This window comes from Talpa europaea, assembly GCF_964194135.1.
Source record: "Talpa europaea genome assembly, chromosome: 14".
NCBI lineage: Eukaryota > Metazoa > Chordata > Mammalia > Eulipotyphla > Talpidae > Talpa > Talpa europaea.
The window spans coordinates 92015434-92039765 of NC_140082.1; the positions used below are offsets into that span (position 1 = coordinate 92015434).

The following is a 24332-nucleotide window of genomic DNA, read 5'->3' on the forward strand; positions in this document are numbered from 1 at the left end:
ATTTCGTCACCCAGATAGACGCCCCATAAGCTTTAATAATAGCTCCTCTACCCCCTTGTCCCCACCTGCCTAGCCCTAAGCAATCAGGGACCTACTTTCTGTTTCTATGGCTTTTCCTGTTCTGAGATTTCCTAAGAACAGAGTCATAATCGATGGTCTATTGCGACTGACGTCTTTCAGTTAGCATCATGCTTTCAAGGTTTCCCCGCGCGCAGCACCGGGATGTTATTTGAGGCCAAATAATCTTCCTCCATGCAGGTGCACTGCATTTGACCTGCTCATGTGTTACTTGGTGGGCATTTCGGTTGTTTCCACTTTTTGCTTATTGCGAGTCAGTGCCGCGGGGGGTGTTCTTGTGCCGGTTTCCGTGCAGACACGTTTTCTGTTCTCCTGGAGAGACAGGAGTCGAGTTGCCGGGTCCCACAGCCTGGGTCTCTGGGTCTGCATTCATTCTGGTTGACAAGCTGCCAGGCCGTTTTCCAAAGCAGCGTCAGCACTTTCCAGTGAGGGTTCCCATCACCCCACTTCCTCGTGGACACTTTTTATCGCTGAGCCTGTTGACGTAGCCACGCCGGTGGGTGAGCGGTGGTGTCTCGTGCTTTAATGGCGCGGGGACCTCCTAAGCCCGATGGTTCTAAACTGCTGTGGGGCGTGACGACCTCTGGGGTGTCTCTCCCCAAAAAAGCCCCTTTCGGACCCATGTGTGTGCTGGGCCCGAGTCCGTCCCTCCTTCCCCGCTCTGCCTGCCCTCCGGGGGCTCGGGAGTGAGCGCAGGAAGGACCGCCTCCCTCTGTCTGGCCGCGGAGCGCGGTACGGGGGTGTCAGCAGCTCCAGGCAGGGCTGCCATCCCCGCCGCGTCCCTTGCTGTCCTCTTGGCTTCTCCAGGCCCCTGGCCTGGTCCCGCCTGACTTGGGGCCCTGGCTGTCCCAGCAGAGAGCTGCCCATGGAGGACGACGCATCCAGCCGAAGAGAGGCCATCTCGCTCTCCTCCGTGGCCAACGGTCTTGAGAACATGGGCGCTGAGTTCCTGGAGAGCATGGTCTGTCCCTCACCTGCTCCCGCCCCCTGCCCTGGAGGGAGGGCCTGCCTTGTTTTCTCCCTCCACCCCCCACCTCTGCCCCCCTTCACCTCTTTGCTGGAACTAGGAGCCCTGGGGTGGCGCCTCGCATGCGGCAGCCCGGCTCTGTCCTCACGAGGGCCTCGCTGAGGGCTGCTCTGCCCGGACAGCCCGCCTGGTGTGAAAGGCGGGAGGCCTCAACGGGGCCAGCACTGAGCTGGGACCTGAGGATGAGGAGAGCCAGCCTGTGCGCACGGGGTCCCCCCTGGGCAGCCTCAGCTTTGAGGGGCCTGAGCCTTGTCTTTCACTGGGACAGCCAGACCTCCCAGAGACACCCCTTCCCACCAGCCTCCCCACACCCCTCCCCAATGCATGACCCCAGGTGCTTCTGTCACCTGCCGGGGACCGTGTCGAAGGCTGGCCTGCTTGGCACTGCCCGACCAGCCACGGCAGGTCTGAGCGCAGACCCTGGGTTCCCTGAGGGCAGCACGTGTCCAGCACCAAGCCCAGCACACAGTCAGCGCTTAACCTGCGCTGGTGGCATTCACTAAGCTGCCCTCTGACGACATCCTGTGCAAACATCCAGCCCCCTCCTAGCCCTCCCGAGCTGCCCGTGGGCCTCCCCGCGCCGGGCCTCCAGCCTGGGGCTCACGGAGGAGCCCACCTGATGGCTCTACCCTAGGAGGAAGGCCGGAGCCCCCACAGCGACCGGAGCCCTGCAGAGGGCGGAGGCAGCCGGAGCCAGGCCAGCCCGGAACCCGCAGGATGGTGAGGGGCTGGATGGTCTGGGTGCCCAGGGGGGCACACCAAACCTTGGTTGAAGAGAGGAGCACAGGAGATTTAGCCGAGGGACGCCGCCATCAGGGACCCCAGCTCTACTGTGGGGCTGGTCTGGTTGAAGTTGGCTCTGGGTCCTGAAGCAGCCCAACATCCCTGCCCCCCCACTGAGCTCTGGGGCACCCGGAGGCACCTCCAGCCTCAGCTTGGAAAGCCCTAAACTGGTCTGCCCCCCCCCTTTTTCACGTGGAGACAAAGCCCCAGAGGGAAAGGGACCGGCCAGCCTGCCAAGGCCCCTGACCCCCAGACCCCTGGGGGCCCTCCCGGCCAGACCCTGCTGGAGGAGGCAGGAGGTGGGTGTGGGGGGAGACAGCTGGGGCAGCTCCCGTGCTGGCCTGAGGGCCCTGAGGAGGCAGCCTTTCCTCCAGGCGGACAGTGGCCACATACCCGGCCAGACGCGGCTTTTGCACTGGGCAGCGGGCATGTGACATAGAAGTCCAGGCCCTGGGGGTGAGCACAGGGCTGGGCCCGAGCAAGCAGCCTGCTCAGGTTTCTGTGTGTTGGGGTCTCCTTCCTGTCTCAGCCAGGGAGGCAGGGGCACCCCTTGGGTGGAGGGGCAGAGGCAGGTGGGCGCAGAGGCCTTGGCCGTTCTCCCTTTGCCTGGGGCTGGGGTTGGCCCTGCACCCGGTTACCCCACGCTGCCACTTTTTGGGGGATATGACTGCATGGCCTCGTGCTGGAGATGGAGGAGTCCCAAGGGGGTGGGGCGGTAGGAACTGGGGTGCCTGCTCTGGAGCCTGCCTTCCCCCCAGGAGGAAGTTGCAGCCAGCCCTGAGAGCCAGGCACCTCTGCCGGGAGCATGCGCAGCTGTTTCGATGGATCCGCACGGGCCTGCTGTGCACTGGTGAGTGGGGCCAGCCCCCCACCCCTGCACAGCCCCCCAACACCCCTGGCCGCTCAGTCCAGGCCCGGGACTCCCCCAGGACGCTCCCTGGCAGTGAGGAGGGGAGCACAGATTTCCACATGTCCCAGGAGCCGCAGGGAGGGGTGCCCGGGGAGGGCTGACGAGGAGGTGAGGGAAGGATGATAAAAGGTGAGAAGTTGCCCCGAGGGAGGACCTCAGGAGTGAAGGCGTAGCAGGCCAGGCGTGGCAGGGCTGATAAGGCCTCACTGGGAGGGTAAAGTTCTAGGCGGTGGCATCGGGAGCCCTCCGCTGTGTGGGAGGAGCGGGCGTGGCTGGTAGAGTCCTCCTTAGGAGGCTGCCCTCCGCAGCGGGCACCCGTGGGGGAAGGGTGGGCAGAGGCAGGATGCTCCCTGCCGTTGCGGGTGGCGTGGAGAAAGAAAGGAGACACCGGTCAAGGACAGTGGCCGGGCACCAGCCACGCGGGAGTTGGCGGGGGGGCCCTGGAAAGCCGAGACGGGGTAGAGAGCAGACGGGAGCAGGAACAGGGGTGCCCAGGAGGAACGCTGGGTGGTGTGGGTGCAGCGAAGGGCAGGGGGACAGGCGGAGTGCAGGTGAGGCCGAGGATGGTGCTGCCCGGAGGACGCGGGCAGAGCTGGGCTGCGGTGGGGGTGAGGCAGACACTAGGGCAGGCGCCCTGCAGACAAAGCTACTGAGAGCTGTTGGGTGTTCGCCAGGTGACAGTGTGGAGAAGGGGCGCGTGTCTGTGGGGAGGGGCTACGTAGCGGCTGGCAGAAGTTTCTAGAAAGAGGGCGAAGGACCAGGAGGAGCCAGTTCTGCTGTGCACAGGGCAGCCCTGGGCCAGGCAAAGGCAGGTCTGCACAGGGGGAGGCCCTCCTGGTGGGGGAGGGGAGGCGAGTACAGAAGATGCAGAGACCCCCGGAGCTGGCTGGACAGAGGGCAGCAGGACAGGCCGGGCAGAGGGCAGTGGGCCGCGGGCAGCCCCTCTGGCTCCTCACAGCTGCCTCTGGAAGGCCTGTCCGGGCTGGGGCTTCCCCTGGCAGGGCCTCCTGGGCGCCCCCTCACCTAACCCAGCTTTGCTTCTCTCTCTCTTTTTTTAAAGATTTATTTATGCATATAAGACCTGGGGTGCAGCCCAGAGGTGCAGGGGCTATCTCTGTCCAGAGACAGAGTGGGGAGCAGAACAGGTGGATCCACTGAAATCCTCTGCTGAGGGGAGCAGCGGGGAGACAGGAGAGGTCTGCTGCGCCCTGTGGGGAGCTCCCTGGCCGGGGGTGGAACTCGTGCTGCAGAGGCTGTGGACGGCTTCATAGTGCTGAGACTTGACTCCTTGTGCCACCAGGGAGGCCCTTGAAGAACCCGTAGGGCTCTCCCCGCTGCCACCTGGCCGGGCCGCAGGAGCCTGGTCTTCAGCTAATGATGGCGGTGGGGCCTCTCTCAGCCCGCGTCGGGGCAACATGTATCAGCCCCAGCTCTTTGCTGTCCTCACTGTCCCCTTGTCCGGCCTCGCTGCACTTGGTCTGCTGGGCCCCGAGCCCCTCTTCTCAGCCTCAGGCCTCCTTGCTGGGCGCTTCCTCCTCTGGTGCAGCTGACCGCCTGGGGTCTCGGAGGAAGGGGGTGCCTTGCCGGGGTTCTGGCCAGAGTCCTGAGGGCTTTCCGGAGGCGGCGCTCAGGCCTGTGTGGCCGCTCGAAGGGGAAAAAGCAAAGGGAAGGCAGCAGCGGGGAGAGCGGTCCCTGTGGCCTCAGCCCTGTCAGCTCAGCCTCGCCCTCCCCGGCCCGCGGGGGGCAGTGGCTCTTGGGGCCACCCCGTGGGCAGCGATCTTCAGGCCTCTGTCCTGCTCACACGGCACTAGAAGTCCTGCCTGATGGCTCCATCGCCGCCACCCCCCCTTGGGGTGACGTCCTGCCCTCCAGGCCTGGGGGCGTCGGCAGGAGCGGGGGCAGCCGCAGGGTCTGAGAGCCGGTGACCGGGTCCCTCTGCTCCCACCGCTGCAGCCTGGGCCGCCTTCCTGCTGGTCGCTTGCCTCCTGGACTTCCAGCGGGCCCTGGCGCTGTTCGTCCTCTCCTGCGTGGTCCTGGCCTTCCTGGCCCACAGCCTGCTGAAGCAGCTGCTGGGGCCAAAGCTGCGGCGCTGGGCCAGGCCTCTGGGGAGCTCCCGCCTGCGCCTCTGGCTTAAGAGGTGAGTGTGCTCGCGCCAGCCATGGGGTGGGCGGGCTCTGAGTCAGCTGGGGGGCCACAGCCTGGGTGGGGAGAGCGGGATCAGCCTTATCCCATCCCTGCGCCTGGCAGGCACGCCCCACCCTCCAGCCTCCAGGGCCCGAAGAGCTTGCCGGGTGGCCTCGAGGACGCTGTCTCTTGGTGCCTGGCACCCAGTTCCCTAGGGTCTCTGTGTGGTGACCCCCAGCTAAGGACAGGACCCAGGAGGGCCGAGGTTCAGAGCTGCCCGCCCACTGCACGGGGAGGGCCTGGTGGCGCCTCCTATCTGCTCCTCAGGCGCAAGTGAGGCGGGGGGGGGGGGGGGGGGGGGCGGGGACCACCCTGGAGGCTGACTCAGCAGGTGGGGGGGAGAGGGGGGTCGCTGAGGGTATTTCTAGGTTACCCCAGGGGATTCAGGTGTGGTGAGTCACGTGCCTGGACAACAGTTTGGGCTCCGCTGGGTTTTAAAGGGGTTCTCTAGAGCCTGGAAAAGCAGGTGGCAGGGAAGGGGCCCCAGATTCCCTGAGCTGGGGAAACAGACCGGGGAATCCAGGGAAGCAAAGGCTGGAGTTCCCACTGCGAAGGCCCAGGAAGGAGGAGCAGAGCCGAGGGAGGCCTCCAGGGTGCTCCCTGAGTCTGACCAGACTCCCAGCCCCAGAAAGAGGGAATAGCCCCCCCAATCCCACACGGGGCCGGGGGTGTTTATTCTCAGTGGCCACAGCAGGGAGGGCATGGCCAGCGAGCCAGGAAAGGCCTAGGTCAGCAGGGGGAAGAGTGAAGCTGGACCAAGGCTGCTTGGGCCCCGGACAAGCCTGCAGGCAGAACTGGACGGGCGTGGGACGGGTGCGCTCCCCATGGCGCGCCTGTCAGCGGGCGCGGGCACACGTGCTGGCCAGTGCCGAGGGGAGGCCGAGCAGAAAAAACCCGTGAAGACAGAGTGTCCGAAAATCTCACATTTGAAGACAATAAGCCCAAAGCTCTGAGCAGTGCAGACTCAGCACGAGAAGCGTGAGGAGACGCGAGCCGCGGGGCGCCCAGCCGCAGCCCGGGCAGAAGAGAAAACCTTAAAGCCCGAGGAACAAGGATGTGGGGGAGAGCACGCCTGGTCCCCAGAACACCGTCGAGCGAACAGTGGGACGGTGGAAACCACAAGCCCTTCGATCTGGAATTCTTCACCTGCCTCCAGTAAAGGAGAACCGGGGGTTTCTCAGACTGGGCTCGCAGCCTGCGTGGCAGGAGACGGGAGAGGAGACTCCTGGGGAGCTGGGGCCGCCGAGGAGCAGGAGCTGAGGGAGCGGCAAGGCCATCGGGACGAGCACTACGCCCGTCTTCTCCCAAGCGCTCCAACATGCAGCCCGCTGAGGCAGCAAGAGTGATAATGCGGTGGCGTGAGGCTATGTTCCCCACAGAGGGGCCTCACACGGGCTGCGGGGGAGCCTGCGCGAGCCTTCCTGAGGTTTCCCCACCACAGGCGCAGAGGCCTGCGGTCAAGGGAGCCAGGGCGGGCCGAGGGAGGGATGGAAGCGTCCGCGCTAAGCAACCACTGAAAGAATACGGCCAAGCAGCCCAGCAAGCCGGGCTTTCAAAAGGACAATCACTTGCAAAGAGTTAATCTGCAAGAAGGGAGAAAAACAGGAACAAAGGGAACAAGAGCAGATGGGACCGATAGGAAATAAGGTGAAAGGTGATAGAGCTAACCCCTCCTCCCGTGTCAATAACCACACCAAGTGGACAGACCAAACCCCTCCTGAACAAAGATGTATAAGTCATTAAGAAAATTTTAGAAGACCAGATGCAACAAGGTGTAAAAAGGACAACAGGCCACGAACCAGCGATGTGCATCGCAGGGCTAGGAGAAAACGCCTAAGATTCACCAGCAGGGGATGGATGGGCCGACGCACGGCCACTCCACGGAATATTACTCTGCACTGAAGAAGAATGCATGATGGATGCGTGCAAAAACATGGATGGCTCTCCAAATAGTTACACTGACTGAAAGAAGTCGGATAGGAAAGAAGGTGCGCTGTCATTTCACGTACAGAAAATTCTAGAAAATGCAAACTAATTGAGTGACAGAAAAGAGATCATTTGTTGCCTGGGAGCAGGAGGGGTCAGGCAAGAGCTACAGAGGGGCATGAAGGAAACCTGGGGGGCGAGGGTGCACTCGCTGACTGGACCGTGGGATGGTTTCCAGGTGTGCAGGTACGTCAACCCTTAGCCTATTGTACACTTACAAGTTTTTATTATGTGCCCCTCATGTCGCTACTAACGCTATTAAAAACAGACGTGCTTTTGAATTTTGATAAAGCGACTTCACCAAGAAAAAGAGCGAGTAGGGGCCTCCCCGGTGGCGCAGCGGTTGAGCGCTGGGTTGCGAAACTGCGCGCGGCCTCTGCGGCGCCGGTTCGATCCCCGGCTGCTCCCCGGCCACCGGAGGAGGGTCCCACATGGCGCGCAGACCTCTCCTGCCGCCCGCTGCTCCCCTCAGCAGTGTCCTTCGGTCCTTCTGCCTGCTCTGCTCCCCGCTCTGGCTCTGGTGAATTCTCTCACCCTCCCGCACTTCTGACTGAACCCAGTGCTTGTATAAACAAAACAAACAAACAAAACCAGCAAAACAAATAAATAAAGCATGCCTCTATAAAAAAAAAAAAAAAAAAAGAAGAGCGAGTAAAGAGACACACACGTGGTACAAGACACGGGAGAAATGGTCAGCCCGGAGCTGGGATGCTAGAGACTCGGGAGACACAGACAGAAATGGAAGGTTCTGGAGCCAGCCTGCTGAGTCGGGGTCCTGGGAGGGCCTCTCCCCAGGCGGTGATGAGTGTAGAATCTGCACGGCCGAGACAGAGGACCTGGGCTAACCTCAGTTCTGCTGCTTTCTAAACTGGAGGCCGTTCAACGGGCACGTCGCCGGCTGCAGCGCCTTCCTCTCTGGCGTGAGGGTGGCCTGCGGGTCTGTCAACGCCGGGCGCGGCTCCCGGCACACGACACGAGCTGTGGTGCCCAGTGCCCCAGTGGGGCTCTCAGACGCAGGCTGCCCCGGCCAGGCAGGGCTCGTCCCGCGAGGGGACACTGCTGTGAGCTCACACCCGGGGCTTGCTCTCGTGTGTCTGCTCCACAGTCCAGACTGACAGGAGCAGACTCTGGGGAGCAGGACTGTGGGGAGCACCGGGCCCAGCTCGGCTGGCAAGGCCAGAGGCAGGGCTGAGCCAGCCCCAAGGCAGCGCGACATCTCCTGCCCCAGGCGGAGCCCAGCCCCAGGCCCCTCACTAAATGTGTCCTCTCGTTTCACCCCCTGCGGCCCTGAGAAGCGGGGTCTTAGGCTTCATTCTCCCAAGCAGGAGACGAGGCTCTGGGAGGCTTGGAGGTCTGCCCGGGGGCTCCCCGCTCTCTCCTCCTACTGCCTTGAGCACCCAGCCCTCAAGGGGGAGACGCTGAGGGCTCACCTTCTGGTCTCTCTCCCGCAGGGGTCTGGCCCTCGCGGCCCTGCTGGGCCTGGTCCTGTGGCTCGCTCTGGACACCGCCCAGCGGCCCGAGCAGCTGGTCTCCTTTGCTGGCATCTGCGTGCTCCTCGGCCTCCTATTCGCCGGCTCGAAGCACCACCGCCAGGTGAGAGCAGGCCCTGGACCAGAGTGGCCTCTGAACCCCCTCCTCAGCCCCCTGCCCCCATGTTGTCAGCACCCTCCATCAGTGTGGCCACACCTGCCCCAGGCTCCCAAGCTGCTGGGGCTCTGGCTCTGGGGTCACCGTTTGGGATCCTCACATGCAGAGGCGGCCAGGCTTAGGGATCCAGCTCCCCTCTGGAGGGCGGGGGAGCACAGAGCAGTGGGGGGCAGCTGGGAGCCCCGCTGGATGGGGAGGGTCCAGCCACAACTCCGGCTCTGCCCAGGCCCCAGGCCCGTGAGCCGGCCCTGTCCTACACGGGGCTGTGGGGAGGCCTCACCCCGGCATACCCAGACTCCGGGGGCGGGGGGCACAGCCCAGACCGGCCGGCCCCATCCTCCAGACAGGCCGAGGCTTGCAGAGGCCGCTCCCCCAGCAGCCCTGCCCTCGCCCTCCCCTGGCCCCGAGGGTCTCCAAGGACTCAGCGCCCCGCTCCCCCCGGCCTTGTCTGCGGGAGCAGGTGTCCTGGCGGGCCGTGTTCTGGGGCCTCGGGCTGCAGTTCGCACTGGGACTCTTCGTCATCAGGACGGAGCCGGGATTCGTCGCATTCCAGTGGCTGGGCGACCAGATCCAGGTGTGTCCGCCGGGGCCTCTGGGGGGGCACCGGACCCCAGGCCGGGCGCTCGGCTGGCGTCCCCTCCCCAAAGCTGGCCTTCCTGGGCAGGGGCTGCGCGGGAGTCCGGGCGGGGAGGCTCCCGGTACCAGGCCCGCGCGGGCGCCCCTCGGCAGGGGGCCGACACGCTTGAAAGTGTGGAAAGCCTGGGTGATGGCCTGCGTGTGACAGAACGTTCACTTGGCTGAAGTCACACTTTCTCAATTCCATTTTTAAACTTGTGGTAAATGCATATGACACCAATTTTACTTTTTATTTTTTACCATTTTTCGGCATCGATAGAGTCACTCAGATGCCGGGTAACCATCGCAATTTCCTTTGTAAAATGTAATGAGGACGACGCAGGTCAGGGGTATCCACCTCCCTCCCGCCGTCCAGGGCTCCAGTGCCTCGGGGAGCGGGCGGGGGAGAAGGCGGGTGTGCCTGACCCCGCCCCCTACTCTATAGTGGGGAGCCCTGAGGCTGGGGCCGGCAGTGACTCCTTCCGGAGCTGCAGCCATGTCTCCTGCAGAAGGGGTGGCGGAGGGCATCAAGGCCGTGAACGGGACGGGGGGCTGTGGGTGGGAGCAAGCAGCACAGAACCACCCCGGCTCCGTGCACCTCGCTTTCCTGTTTCCTCCGTTGTCGCTTCTCTATTGTCCGAGCAACTCTCCTGTCTTTAGAGTGTACTGAAAAGGCGTCTCCTGGGGGGTGCGTGCAGAGGGCCAAGGCCTGTGAATGTGACTTTGGCACTTTGCCAGGGAGCAAGGCCTGGGATTGGGGCCCTGGGGCTGGGGGGCTGGGCCTAGGGGGCCAGCATCTGGGCCAACCTGCCTGAGCCAGGAGGGCCGGGGTGTCTCTGGGACTCTGTGCCCCAGGTCCCCTCCAGCTCCCTCAGTTGGTTCTCAGTGCAGGTTCTCCCCCGCCCCCCTCCCGGCCTCACCAGAGTCTGCGTCTTCTCTGCAGGTCTTCCTGAGCTACACTGAGGCCGGCTCCAGCTTCGTGTTTGGGGAGACCCTGGTCAAGGAGGTCTTTGCCTTTCAGGTCAGCTTCACTCTCGGCCCATGGGGCCTTCAGAAGCCACTGCCCAGTTAGTGGGGTCTCAATAACCGGGCCTGGGCACAGGGCCTGTGGGTACTGCAAGCAAATGAAGCTTCGGTCTTGGGTCCTGAGGGACCGGGCAGCGTGTCCACCCCATGGTGCATTTCACTGCACATGTTCTAGAAAGACAGACAGGGAGGCCCGACCACCACCCAGGTCCGTGGGAGCTGGGGAAGCCTGGAGGGGAGGTGGTTTAAACAGGGAAGTGAGGCAGCCGCCTGGGGAGGTGGCTCTTGATGTGGACCTTCAGGACAGGACGGACAGGGACGGTGGACACAGGCGGACACATGGGCAGGACAGAAGAGGCTGGAGTGTGGAGCACATAGGGTGTGGGCGGCCAGGGCAAGGCTGCCCGATGGGCCTACAGGCGCTGGGGCCACATGTGGGCTGGGGGACAAGGCACCCGCCGAGGGGGGCTGCATCTTGGCAGCATCATCAATGCTGGTTTTGTTTCCAAGAAATGGGGCTACTGAAGATTCTGGAGCAGGAAGGGGCTTGACTGGGCTTGGGCAGGGCGAGGCTGGAACCGGTCCTTGGTCGTCCCATCAACCGACACCAGCGCCACCGTCTCCCTCCCAAATACCAAAGCTCCTGCCTGACCACGATAATGACCTCCGCACATGCGAGCTGGCTGAGGCTGAGGTTGAGGCTGAGGCTGAGGCTGGGGCTGAGGCTGAGGCTGCCAGTGCATCCTCACGCAGCCTGGCGCTTCCCGGTGCAACGCCTGCTGCACCAACTCCTCCTGACCGTGGGCCAGACAGGGCTGGAGACGCAGGCTACCGGCACCGAGATCCTTTCTCAGAACATGCGCTCCTCTCCAAGACCCTTCACACCCTCCCTCCCTGCATCACAGAAGGAACATGCATGCACGCACATGTGTGCTCACACACGCACACACACCACACACGCAACACACTCGCACAATACACACGTGCACACAGCATGACACACATATGCACACTGCAGTATACTCGCACGCACGCACGTGTGCACAGCATGACACACACATGAACATGCATGAACTGTTGCCAGGCTCAGGGCTTGTCCTCAAGGTGGGGGGGGCCTGCTGGTGCCGGGTGGAAGGGAGGACCTGGTGCTTCCTGCTCTCCCTTCCCGTGAATCACGGCCCCAGTCCCAGATCTTTGGCCTGAGTCAGCCCTGGGAACTCCCCTGAGCTTGCTCAGATTTGCAGGCTCCAAGCTGCTCCTGGGTGGAGTCCCACCCACCCTGCCGCAGCTGCGGCCCTGCGGCCCCTCAGCTCCCCTCCCCAGCCGAGCGCAGCTACGTGGCGGTCCTCCCGGCAGTGTCGTCCTGATGAGTCACCCACCTTGGCTCCAGCTCCGTCTGGAAACTTTCCGCCCACAGCGCCGCACCCCAGCTCCGCATCCCCACTCGTGGGCTGGGTGGGGCTGCTCCGCCCACTCCCTGGGGAGCCCCTGGGGAGAAGGGATGCCTTTTCCATCTCCCAGGGTCTCTGGGTGTCTGCCTGATGCAGCCTCTGGGCGCCAGGACTAAATTTTTTTGGGGAAAGCTGAAATAGGGAATGATGGGAAGGTGGCCTTGGATTTATTTTTGGTTTTGTTTAGTTTTTTTTTTAAAGATTTATTTATTTATGCATACAAGAGCTGGGGCACAGGCCAGAGGCTTTGGGGGTGAGCAGATTCACCAGAGACAGAGCGGGGAGCAGAACAGGCAGATTGACGGAAGTACACTGCTGAGGGGAGCAGCGGGCGGCAGGAGAGGTCTCTGCGCCATGTGGGTAGCTCCCTGGCCAGCCGGAATTGAACTCTTGCTGCAGAGGCTGTGGATTGCTTCATAGGTTGCATTTTAACCCTTGCACCACCAGGGAGGCCCTGGCCTTGGATTTAGAATCTCACAATTAAGGGGTCACCAGTACCTTGATGAGCATGACCTCAGGGCGGGCACGGGGAGTGAGGGGAGACTGGGCGTGTGCTGAACGGAGGGGCCCGTGGGCGGTTCCCCTCATGACCAGTGAGGCTGTGACCCTCCCACAAGGGCCCGGTGACTGGGAAGCGTTGGGCGGCAGGCGCTCCGGAGGCATGTCGGGGGTGTTGGTCTTCATCTCTTCGGCTTATCTGTGATTTTGGGGGATCACGGCAGCGGGCACTTGTGAAGATCTTCCAGCTTGGGGTTTTGGGGTTTGTCGTGGCCTGGTGGTGACAGGCTCTGTCTGTGGAACTTGGGGGCCAGGGACGTGATTGGAGCTCAGCCTCTGGGGGAGAGGTGGCGGCAGGGCCCTGTCCTGGCCTCTGGCCTGCCTGCGGGCCGGTTCCCACTGGAAAGGGCCTTGCCTGGGGGGTGGCTGTCTCTGTGGTGTCCACACGGCCCCAGGAGTGTCTGGAGAGGCTGAATTCTCAGGCCCAGCCAGACCTGCTGCGCCGGAGCCCTAGGGGGCCCTGGCTGTGCCTGTCGGACAAAGCCTGGGTGTGTGGCTAGTCGGGAGCCAACGGTGAGAGGCACTGGCGGGGCACTGGAAGCCCCTCTCCGCTGAGCTGTGGGTGAGCTGCGTGCCCAGAGGAAGCGGCCCTGGGCCCTACTGGGGCTGCACTGCGCTCAGGCGCTGCCCTGGAGCGCGGGTGCTGTCCTGGCACTGCGTGCCCACTGCACAGGCAGGGAAGCAGCTGGGCAGGAGGCCAGGCGCTACCCAGCACAGGCCTCAGGTGTGGGGAGGGAGAGCACGGCAGCCTTGGAGGGGACGGGGGCTGCGGGCAGAGGTGCCCCAGGGGAACCCCTGTGGCTTCATGCACTTCAGAGCCAGTGCGTCCTGGCCCTCCTGGGCTCTCCCGGGCCCTGCCCTGCCCCCGGGCCCCCTGCGCTAGCCCCGCCCCTGCGCTAGCCCCGCCCCCTGTGCTAGCTCCGCCCCTTGATTGCCCGTTCTAGCCCAGCCCCTGCTGTAGCCCCGTCCCTTGCTCACCCCGCCCCCTGCTCTAGCCCCGCCCCTGCTCTAACCCCGCCCCTTGACTGCCCTGCCCCCCTCTAGCCCCGCCCCTGTTCTAGCCCCACCCCTGATTTAGCCCCGCCTCTGTCTTAGCCACGCCCCTCTCCCCGCCCCCTGTGCTAGCTCCACCCCTTGATTGCCCCATTCTAGCCCCGCCCCTGCTGTAGCTCCACCCCTGTGCTCGCCCCGCCCCCGCTCCAGCCCCGCCCCCCGCTCCAGCCCCGCCCCGCTCCAGCCCCGCCCTGCTCCAGCCCCGCCCCGCCCCAGCCCCGCCCCGCCCCAGCCCCGCCCCGCTCCAGCCCCGCCTGCGCTGCCCCCAGGTGCTGCCCATCATCGTCTTCTTCAGCTGCGTCATGTCGGTTCTCTACTACGTGGGCCTCATGCAGTGGGTCATCCTCAAGGTGAGTCCTGGCCGCCCCCGCGGGACCCGCCGGGCCTCCCCTCCCGACGGGCCGCCCGGACAGCCCAGCCGCCGGCGCTCGGGCTCGACCCCGGGGACACGCGCGGCGCCCCCTGGGCTGCGGGGCGGGCGCTGCAGAGCTGAGGCGCCTTGAGCAGCGGCCGGGCGGGCAGCCAGGCGGGCAGCCAGGGCGGGGGGCTCAGGCGGGGGGCTCAGGCGGGGGGCTCAGGGTGGGGGGGCTCAGGGCGGGGGGCTCAGGCGGGGGGCTCAGGGCGGGGGGCTCAGGCGGGGGGCTCAGGCGGGGGGCTCAGGGCGGGCAGCCAGGGCGGGGGGCTCAGGCGGGGGGCTCAGGGTAGGCAGCCAGGGCGGGGGGCTCAGGGCGGGCAGCCAGGCGGGGAGCCAGGGCGGGGGGCTCAGGCGGGGGGCTCAGGGCGGGGGGCTCAGGCGGGGGGCTCAGGCGGGGGGCTCAGGGCGGGGGGCTCAGGCGGGGGCTCAGGGCGGGCAGCCGGGCGGGGGGCTCAGGCGGGGGGCTCAGGCGGGGGGCTCAGGGCGGGCAGCCGGGCGGGGGGCTCAGGCGGGGGGCTCAGGGCGGGGGGGCTCAGGCGGGGGGCTCAGGGCGGGGGGCTCAGGCGGGGGGCTCAGGGCGGGCAGCCAGGGCGGGGGGCGCACACCCAGAGGCTTGCGGCCTGGGCAGGGCCTCCAGGCCAGACGCAGCGGGGGCGATGCCCGGTGTGTGCCCGGTGTGTGCCCGGTGCGTGCGTCAGGCCTGCGGCCTAGCCGGGCAGGAGGAGGCGCCGGCCTGGGGCGAGGCCGGGCCTCAGCGCCGAGAGTGGAGTCCAGCGCGGGGCTCCAGGAATGCAAACCCACCTCCCCCGCGGGGTACCAGGCTGGTGACCGCTGCGGCCCGGGCCGGGCCCTGGGCTGAGGTGGCAGCGCCAGGCCACGACTCCCGCTCCCCAGAAGGGCAGGAGGGAGCAGGCCCAGGCCTGGGGAGGGGCGGGGTGTGTGCTGGGGCAGCCACTGGGGGGCAGGACGAGGGACAGGGCCCTGGGCGCTGCGCCGGGGAGGTTCCGGGGAAGCCGTCCATCGTCCATCGTGCCTGGAGGGCCAACTTCCCCGCCTTCCCGCAGGGCCGGGCCGCTGGGCATCTCCTCAGCGCGGGTGGGGAGGGACCCGCGGGCGGCCCCGGGAGCCAGGCGAGACCCCGGGCTCAGCGGGCGAGTGCGCCGGTCACGTCCCAGTGGACAGTGACTCCAGTGCGTTGACCAGGTCTCCGCGGGGACGGGAGCAGGATCAGGGCGCTGCTCTCGGAGGTGGGGGCTCAGGCAGGGCGCGCCCCGCTGAGGGAGGTGCGGCGGGGAGGCTGGGTGGACCCAGGAGATGCGGGGGTCCTGCTCGGGCTGGGAGCCCAGAGGAAGGTGCTGAGGTCCCGGGGCCGCTCCCTTCCTCCCTGACGGGGCGTCCGCGCACCCCTCTTCCTCCCAGATCGCCTGGCTGATGCAGGTGACCATGGGCACCACGGCCACAGAGACGCTGAGTGTGGCTGGAAACATCTTCGTGAGCCAGGTGGGTGCCGCGCCGCCGCAGGTGGGCGCCCTGGGTCCCTCCCCTCAGACTCAACTGGCAGCGGAGTCTTTGAAACCTCTGCCCAGAGTTGCCAAGGTCGCCGCCCGGGGGGCGCGCCGTGTGCGGTGGCTGCTGCCAGGCGCGCTGTCCTGCGGCTCGGCCGCTCTTGCCTCACGCTCTTCAAGGGCCGCGCGTGCTGTAGGAAGCCCTGCTTTCTCCTCTGCTGCCGGCGGAAACGGGGGCTCACCGCGGGGGGACTTGGCTGCTGTCCCCCAAGAAAAGCCAGGCATTCTGTGCCCCCCTTTCCGAGGATGCATTCTCCCCGGCAGACACGTCTTGAGTGAGTGTCAGTCCTGACCTCACAGAGGCGCTGGGACTCGGGGGATGGACGGGTCCGTCCCCCCGGCCCATCTGCCCCACATCCGGGTCAGTGAGAGACACCGGAGAAGACCCTTCGACGGGACCTTCCGGAAACCTTGGGTCTTTTTGCCGTGACGCCGATGTGTTCGTGTCACGCTGGGGGTTTGCTCTGTGTTTTGCTTAGCCAATTAGACAGGTGTGCCGTCACACCTGCCGTCAGGCCCGGCGTCCACCGTGGTCAGGACGGTCAAGCCGAGGCCGTGGGAAAGTGCCGAAGGACGAGTTGGACCATGTGCCCCATGGTTTTCACTGAGAAAACAGGCCCCAGGCCTCGGCCTCCTGCTCCGCTCACCTCCCGTCTCCTGCCTGCAGCCCCGCCCCCACCGCTCCGCCCTCCACCCCCTCCGGGTTCCCCTCCCGCCCCTGCTTGGGGGTCCTCCCCTTCCTAGCTTAGATCTGCGGGGTCCTTGGGGCAGGGTGGGGCCCCCAGACCACAGAGTGGGCTCTCAGCTCCAGGGCCCCTCTGCCGAGGCCTCGCCAGCCACTCAGTTTCCAACGCCCCCAACTGCCAGCGGCTGCCCCTCGGCCTCCCGTCACCCAGTCACCACTGTCTGCAGTTACACGTTCCCTGGGCTCCTTGCCATGCCCCTCCCCTGCCCCGCCCCAGGCCTTCAGCTCCTCGAGGGCGGGGGCTTCTCCCACTTGCCCCTGGAGCCCCGTTCTGCAGAGCAGCCTGGGACAGGGGGCACCCACTAACTGCCGAGTGACCCACCCCTGCCCAGGCCCCGCAGGGCCCCCGGCCCCAGGGCTGCAGCAACTCCACTTCCCGCCCCCTGGCGTGGACAGAAGGAATCCCTCCCACCCACGGCCCTCCAGAACCTGGACGGAGGAGCTGTGACCTCTGGCTTGGTGGGCGAGTGGCCGCAGGAGGCCAGGCCACACGCTGGCTGAGGGGGAGGGCTGGGTCTAGCCCACGCTCACCGCACCCGCTGACCTCCTGCCCAGGGTCCCCAGCCGCCCCTGACCTGCCCGCCCTGGGGGCGCCGCCGACCAAAGGCCTTGGTTCCCCTGCAGACCGAGGCCCCCCTGCTGATCCGGCCCTACCTGGCAGACATGACGCTGTCCGAAATCCACGTGGTCATGACCGGAGGCTACTCCACCATCGCCGGCAGCCTGCTGGGCGCCTACATCTCCTTTGGGGTATGTCACCCCCTGTTGAAAACTGAGAACTTGAGGCTCACCTGTGGTAGCCCCCCCACCCTGGCTCCCCGCAGGAGCAACCCAAGGGCCCCTCATCCTGAGCCCAATGCTGGGTGTGGGAGGCGGCGGCACCAGGCCAGGCAGGCAGCAGCTGGACCATTCGTCTCCTCGCATGGCTGGGGGGCAGCGGTTCCCGTCTGCCAAGAGGCCGCCCAGGCAGAGTGGCAGGTGCTTGAATAGCCCATTTACAGGTGAGGAAACTGAGGTTCAGGGAGGAAATGGGATCCCCGAGGCAGGAGTTGCGCCCCAAGCTTGGGGCCCCCTGAGATGTGTCCTGTTCTTGCCCCCCCCGCCCGCCCTGGGGAGAAGGGCCTGCAGCGAGTGGACGCCTCAGTCGGCCCTGCAGTGACCACTCCCCTCCCGCGCCGCCCTGGGCTTCTTTGTGCCGTCACCTGAGACCGTTGGACCCTCTTAGTTTTTTTAAAGTCGTCAAAGAAATTCATGCTTCTTGCAAAAGTGAATGAAGTGAAAAAGCAAAACCACCTCCACTCCTTCTGCCGGGGAAACGGCGTCTGGCTGTGTGGAATGGGCTCTTCCAGCCCAGCCTCACCTGGGACTTGGGAAAGGGGAAATTCTTGCGCCCCACTCTGACCTGCTGAACCCAAAACTCAGGGCAGGGGCCCAGAGCACACCGTGTCCAGCCTTCCAGATGCTTCCTTTGCCCACTCAATTTGGGAGCCACTGACATGTGTCACCTCAGATCTTCCCCTAAGTACCTGAACCTGCAGACACACACACCGGCTTCACTGCTCATGAGGTCATTCCAGCCACATATTTCTGCAACTTGCCCTTGTAGAATTCTGGAGGTGACATAAGGTCCAGAAGGACAAAGAGAAAGTCCCACAGAGCTGATGGGCTCGAGGGAGCCCTGTGTGAGGCAGCTGTGGTTGTAAAACGTGTAAATGGCCCATCAGCAGGGAACAGGGAACCACCCATAAAAAGAGCAACAGTCCCGAGTGCTGCTTCGGCTCAGGTGATCGCCCCGCCCCCAGCGGAGCTCACCCTCGCTTTCCTGTCACCTCTTGGGAAAACATCGGCCAGTCACCTTCCAAATACCCCTTCCCTCTGGTCCCATCAGGAAGAGCCTGAGACACAGGTATTCTCACAAAAGGCCTCCAAGGGCAAATTCCAGCCGGAGCGGTCATCGTAAAGCAGCCGCCTGGAGGGAGGTGGACAGGCCGGCCAAGTCCAGGCCCACGCCCGGCTCCCCTCCCAGCCTGGGAGCCCGGAGTGGCTTTGGGCTGAACACAGAAGGACCCCGCCCCCTCTCCATGTCTGCCAAATGCTCAGCCCCCTCCCCTGCCCTGGCCGGAGCTGCCCTGGCCAGTCCGGCCGCTGGCCGGGGCCTCCAGCCCCAGGGCCCCCGCACCCACGCCCTTTGGCTCTGCAGAGGCCGCCAGGGTCAGCCTGGCCTCAAGCTGGGCTCCTTCCTCGGAGCCCCAGATGAAGAGCACCTCCCAGGCCTCCCTCCCGCCCCGCCTCCCTCCTCCCGGGTCCTTCCCTCCGCCCCAGCCCTGGGGACCGGCCTCTGGCTCCAGAGAAGCTCCCTTCTGCCCCCACCTGGCCCTGGGCAGCCCTGCAGCAGCCCGGGCTCACCCTGCTCCTCCCCTCCCACCCCGCCCCCCCTTCCTCCAGGCAGCCCCTCCCGGTGTTCTCAGCCCTGCCCTCAGCAGCGACACATTTTCCCAGGACATTTGTGCCGGTGCCGTGGGTGGAAAGATGATATTTTGGATAGATTGGGTTAAACCAAATGCCTTATTAAAATTTAACCTTTTTGCTTTAACTCTGTAATCGGCTGCCGGAAACTGCACAGGCGCAGGCCTGGCTCTCCCCGCGTTGGCCGGGAACCCGCCACGGAGACCGGCCCCTGGTGTCTGGGCTCCCCGCGACGGGATCTCTCCCTGGGTGCCCCGTAGACGTCTGCCTTTCCACCCGCCTCCCAAACGCGCGCCAGCGCTCTCCGCCCAGCCCTGCCCTCCCGGCCCTGCTCTGGCTCAGGGGCTCTGTGAGAGGCCGGATCGGGTCTGTGGGGCCCTGTGCAGGCCGTGGGGCGGGGGTCGTCCTCTGCTCGGTCTCCCTGTCTGGGATGCAGGCAGGACAGCCGACCCCTTCCCCGCAGGCTCAGGGTCAAGGGCAGCACCCACAGCAAGCACTCAGCGCAGGCGCCAGTGGCAGCTCCTTCCGGCCTGGAGCGCGTCCTTGTCACATGGGGCTGGCCTGTGCTGTGCGGTGGGTGGCGGGGACTTCGTTTCTTCCTCAGAGAGGCGCCTTTGAGAAGGCAAGCGGCGGTCGCTGACCCCCTCCCTCTCCGCCCGAGACACTGTTGGGCAGAGGCCAGAGGGCATTGTGGGGCCAGAGTGGTCCCTGAAGCACAAAGGCTAGTGCAGGCCTCCTGGCGGCAGGGCTGAGAGCAGCAGCGGGGCGGGAGGGCAGGGGTGAGGCTGTGGACATCCCCAGGCCACCCGGATGGCCAGGAAGGCGGCCCAGCAGGGTGTGTGCTGCTGGGCCTCCCGTTCACAGTCACCTCCATGGGGGAGGGAGGGGAAGTCCTGGTGGCCGGAGGAGAAATCCCAAGATGCCAGCTGTGGCAGGGTCCCCCAGAACGAGGCCAGGCAGGTCCCACGAGGAGCTGGGCCAGTGTTCAGGGCTGCTGGCCGTGTCTGAGGGGCCTCCGCTGAGCTCTGAAAAGAAGCATGTGGGGGCTGAGAACAGAAGAGGGACAGCAGGCGGGTCTCAGAGTCCTGGAGCTTCTAGAGCGCGGCTGGGGGGCACGGCCCAGGTGTTGGGAGGCCGCTTCTCCTGAGGTGTCTGGCTTGCCTGGCCATGGTGAGTGCCCCCATAGTGAGGATACAAGGAGGCACCCCCCCCCCCCAGAGGGAGGGCCTTCCTGCCCAGCGGGGCTGTGAGCTTTGTCACAAGCCCTCGGAGCCAGCACTGGGGTCGGAGGCCCAAGGCAGGGGGTTCAGGAGAAGGGAAGACCTTGAACTTGGGGCCCAGATGCCACAGGTCTAGTCCTCCTCCTCTGTCTCGGGCAGGTCCTAGGTGAAGCCTTTGGGCCTCGGTCTGCTCGCCTGTGGAGCGGACGGTTTGCCCCAGGTATTGCTCCGGCCACTCACCCCGGCTGTTGCCCTGGCTACTTGCACAAGTTCCAAAGGGAACGTGTGGTCTGTGCCCGCAGCCGGTGACTCTGCACACGAGGGCCTTCTTGTTACAGATAGTGACACCGATGACAGTGACCCGCGGGGCAGGCACACCGGCCCCAGCTTCCCTCCACCATCTCCCCCGACCGCATTCTCGCTCTGCAGATCGACGCGGCCTCCCTGATCGCAGCGTCTGTGATGGCCGCCCCCTGCGCCCTGGCCCTCTCCAAGCTGGTCTACCCGGAGGTGGAGGCGTCCAGGTTCAAGAGCGAGGAAGGAGTGAAACTCTCCTACGGGTGAGCAGCGCCGGGCGCTGGGGCGGGACTCCCAGGGGTCCTGTTCCTGTAGACACGTTGAAAGGCAGCACTTTGGACCCACGTGCTTGGGAATCCAAGGGCCCCCAGCCTCAGCAATGTGAAGGCCGCCCTGGGGAGCGGGTGTCAACCGCAGGGCCACTGGAGATGCTCTAGAGTCACTTTTTAAAAATAAAAAATAACCAGGTGACTTTAGGAAAAGATCTTATTTGGCACAATATACCCCAAATATTATCATTTCAACTCGTAGTCAATATGAAAAATTATCCAAGAGTATCTCGCACCCTCTTGTTTGTGCCGAGTCACGAGAGTCCTAACAATCCCTTGGCTCCGACAACAGAGAGGCTCAGAACCTCCTGGAAGCAGCCAGCAGTGGGGCCGCCATCTCTGTGAAGGTCGTTGCCAACATCGCGGCCAACCTGATCGCCTTCCTGGCCGTGCTGGCCTTCATCAACGCCGCCCTCGCCTGGCTGGGCAACATGGTGGACATCCAGGGGCTCAGCTTCCAGGTCTGGGGCCAGGCCCACGGGGCTAGGAGGGGCCGGGGCCTGGTGGGGTTCCCAGCCTGGGCAGCTCCGGTGCCAGCAGCCCTCTCACCTGGTGCCAGCTCCTCTGCTCCTACATCCTGCGGCCTGTGGCCTTTCTGATGGGCGTGGCCTGGGAGGACTGCCCAGTGGTGGCCGAGCTGCTGGGCATCAAGCTCTTCCTGAACGAGTTCGTGGCCTATCAGGAGCTCTCCCAGTACAAGCAGCGCCGGCTGGCGGGAGCCGAGGAGTGGCTGGGTGGAAAGAAGCAGTGGATCTCCGTGAGTGTGCCCATCCCCGCCCTGCGGCAGCCACGCCCGAGACACCAGGGCGATGCGCGCCCTCTCCCTGGCAGGCCGGGTGGTCCTGGCTTCGCTGCTTTCTGGGGGGCTCAGGGAAGGCAAGTGGGAGGGAGCTTGGTTCAGGACAGGGAGCCGGACACCAGCTGCCATCCGGCGTGGCCTTGGGGACCACACTCGTCTCTCCTGGTGAAGAACTGGGGTGGCGCCTGCGTGACTCTCTCCAGAGGTAGATGCGGGGTTCAATGAGGCGGGGAGCTGGAGAGAGAGAGAGTGGGAGAGAAAGAGCCACGGAGAGCGAGGGAGGGAGAGTTGGCATTCACGAACAGGGTGCTGGACTCTGTCTGGATTGGCTCTTTCTGTTAAAATTTCCTTCAAAGAGCTACAAAGGCCCAGAAGATGCATTTTCCGGAAAGAATCAAAGCCGTCACGTTGGAGCCGGGTCTCCTGGCGGGCTGGTGGAGGGGGTGGCCTGCTCCGGTCTCAGGACGCGTTGTCTGGCTGGGGTCCTGGGTGCAGGCCCTGAGTGGCTGCCGACCCATCCTGGGCCGGACCCGAAGGCGCGGGGCTGAGCACAGGGGCCCAGTCGGCCGGACCCCCTAGACGCGCCCACCACAGCCCCCGTGGGGCATGGAAACCAGTGAGGAACTACAGACACTCTAGAAACGAAATGGAGCGAGGCCCCGCCCTCACGCCATGAGTCAGAAAGCGGCGGTCAGGCCCGAGTTTGCAGCCCCGACAGAGTCACCGCCGTCTTTATCTTGTCTTTATTCAAACACGCAGCAGCCTGTTGTCCAGCACAGCAAGGTGGCCAGTGTCCACTTACTCATGGAAACTCTCGAAACTAAATTCAGTTTTTTATTTCTTTAGAAAATGTAAACTGTCCATGTAACATTGCTGAGAACGAGCCCACCACCCGTCTTCCCACCGCCCTAAAACAGCAGCTCCGCGCTGCCCGAGTCCTTTAATTCTCCCTGAAGGAGCCGTGTCATGGGCTCTGCAGGCGACACTGACCACAGGAAGCGGCCTTGGCCGTGGTGACCCGCCCCCCCGCGGGCTGTTAACCCCATTATTCTCTCTCCCACCAGTGGGCGGGCTTCCCCCAGCGCCCAGCGGCCCAGCATCCCAGATTCGGGCTGAGTCATAGGCAGGAGGCCCCGGGGGCCAGGAGCTTCCCCAGGGGGCTGCCTCTGAGGAGACAGAGTCTCCCGACTTCTCACGCTCCTGGTCTCAGCGAGCATGTCCTGGGTTACTGGGAGCGTCTCGTGGAATATTTTCTCTCGTCTGAGTTGCAAAGGCGCCTTGGCTGCAGGGGGGCACGTGCCCCAGCCCAGGGTGGGCTCCGTGCTGCTCCCCCCTGAAGGCCCACTCCTGCCCCCACCTGGCCGCACACCCCGAGGTGCTCTCCACAGTAAACAGAAGCAGAGACCATGTCGGAGGGAGGGTGTTTGCCGGAGCGCTCCGGGATCAGAGCGCAGGAGGGTCCACGAGGCCCGGGCGGGAGGGGCCCCCGCTGGCCATCAGGACAAGGGGCCTGAAGGTGGATGAGGGGCTGCAGTGGGGGGTGAGGCGGCCGGTGCTCGAGGGGGGTCTCCTGCAGGCCTGCGGAGGGGCCGCAGCCTGTGTGAAGAGGCCAAAGGCGCGTGGGAGTGGGAAGCATCAAGGCCGGGGTGCTGGTGTGGGGCCCCGCGGGTAGCCCCTGCGGGAAGCCCCTCTTCCCGTCCTGTCTTTCAGGTCAGAGCAGAAACCCTCACGACCTTTGCCCTCTGTGGATTTGCCAACTTCAGCTCCATCGGCATCATGCTGGGAGGCCTGAGTGAGTCCCGTGGGGCCGTCCCAGGGTCCTGGTGTCGGGGCTCGGGCTCTGGGCCTGATGCTGAGCCCCTGCAGGGGCCCAGCTGTGCAGTCGGCCTGGTGAGGCCTGATGAGATGGCCGAGGCACCTCCAGCCTGGGAGTCCGGGTTTTCTCTGTTGCTGGGTGGCTCGGAGGGGGGCGGGGGGTGGACCTCGGCTGTGTGGGCTCAGAGGTCTGGGCTGGGGGGTGACAGACAGTATTGGCCTGGCCCTGGAGGCTGCGTGGCCAGTTTCCACACTCCCAGGCAGGCGGCCCTGGAAGGGAGCCTCTGCTCTCAGCTCCTCGCCACCAAAGCTCCACCTGCAGTCCTGCCTGCCAGCTTCCTCGCCCCCTAACCGGGAGAGCAGCGGGGTCTTGGAGAAGTGGCAGGAGGGCCAGGCCACTCAGCTAGCAAGCGTCTGGCCCGGCCTGCCTGACCCCACACGCTCCTTTCCTACATCTGCCACCTGGGGGCGTGTGGGGTGCACCCCAGGGCCTGGGCCAGGCCCAGGAGGACTCCCATCTCAGCAAGCAGCCCGGAGCACACAGGCCCGCTGACCGCCCACGGAGGGTGGGGAGTCCCTGATGCAGCCAGGGGTGCCAGCTTCCCAGCCCAAGCCCTCTGTCCCTGCAGTCTCCATGGCCCCCCAACGGAAGGGTGACTTCTCCCGGATCGTGCTCCGGGCACTCCTCACGGGTGCCTGTGTGTCCCTGGCGAACGCTTGTGTCGCAGGTGAGTGCAGGCCGGGGAGCCCAGGCCGCCCCTCATCCCGCCCCCGTCTTCCAGCTACCCGTACCCAGGCCAGGTGCTGGGTCCCGGAGGGCTCTGGGGTGCCCTGCCTGCCAGCTGCTTCCCTGCACAGGCATCCTCTACGTTCCGCGGGGCCCCGAGGTGGACTGCGCCTCCCTCCTCAACCAGACCCTGAGCAGCAGCAGCTTCGAGGTGTACCAGTGCTGCCGCCAGCTCTTCCAGAGGTGAGCGGGCCGATGCTGCGCCACGCGGGGGCTGGGGGTACAGCTCCAGTGACGTGGCCAGGGAGGAGGACGTGGGGTTGGCAGACCCCCCTGGGGAAGGAAGGTTGCACCAGAGACACGGAGCGACTCCCAGGCTGCACAGCCTTGAGAGGCGGGGGCAGGCCCGGTGCGCGACGGCCGCTGTGTTTCTTTCCAGCCCCAGCCCTGAGCTCACCCCAGTGGCCCTGGACAACTGCTGTCGGTTCTACAATCACACAGTCTGTCCGTAGTCAGGCCCGCGGCTGCCTTCCCCAGGACGAGGCCGCCTGCCCTCCCGCTCCGGACGTCTAAGGCTCGGCACACCCCGTCACCAGCCGGGGTGGTGGGTGAATGGACAGAGCGAGTGGGCGCTCC

The 24332-nt window shown here is 65.3% G+C and overlaps 1 protein-coding gene across 1 annotated transcript; it reads left to right on the top strand.

The window, feature by feature from the left end:
- Positions 1 to 747: 747 nt before the first annotated feature.
- On the top strand, positions 748 to 24208 carry SLC28A1 (solute carrier family 28 member 1; the record flags this gene model as incomplete). Its single annotated transcript, XM_084253744.1, has 17 exons — positions 748 to 1039; positions 1740 to 1825; positions 2647 to 2738; positions 4752 to 4935; positions 8420 to 8561; positions 9076 to 9189; positions 10174 to 10251; positions 13588 to 13668; positions 15153 to 15233; positions 16668 to 16793; positions 20159 to 20289; positions 20648 to 20816; positions 20915 to 21112; positions 22865 to 22946; positions 23599 to 23697; positions 23828 to 23939; positions 24136 to 24208. Exons 1-17 carry the CDS (start codon positions 944 to 946, stop codon positions 24206 to 24208), a joined length of 1944 nt encoding a protein of 647 aa, XP_084109870.1. The 5' UTR covers positions 748 to 943.
- Between the last annotated feature and the right edge of the window lie 124 nt (positions 24209 to 24332).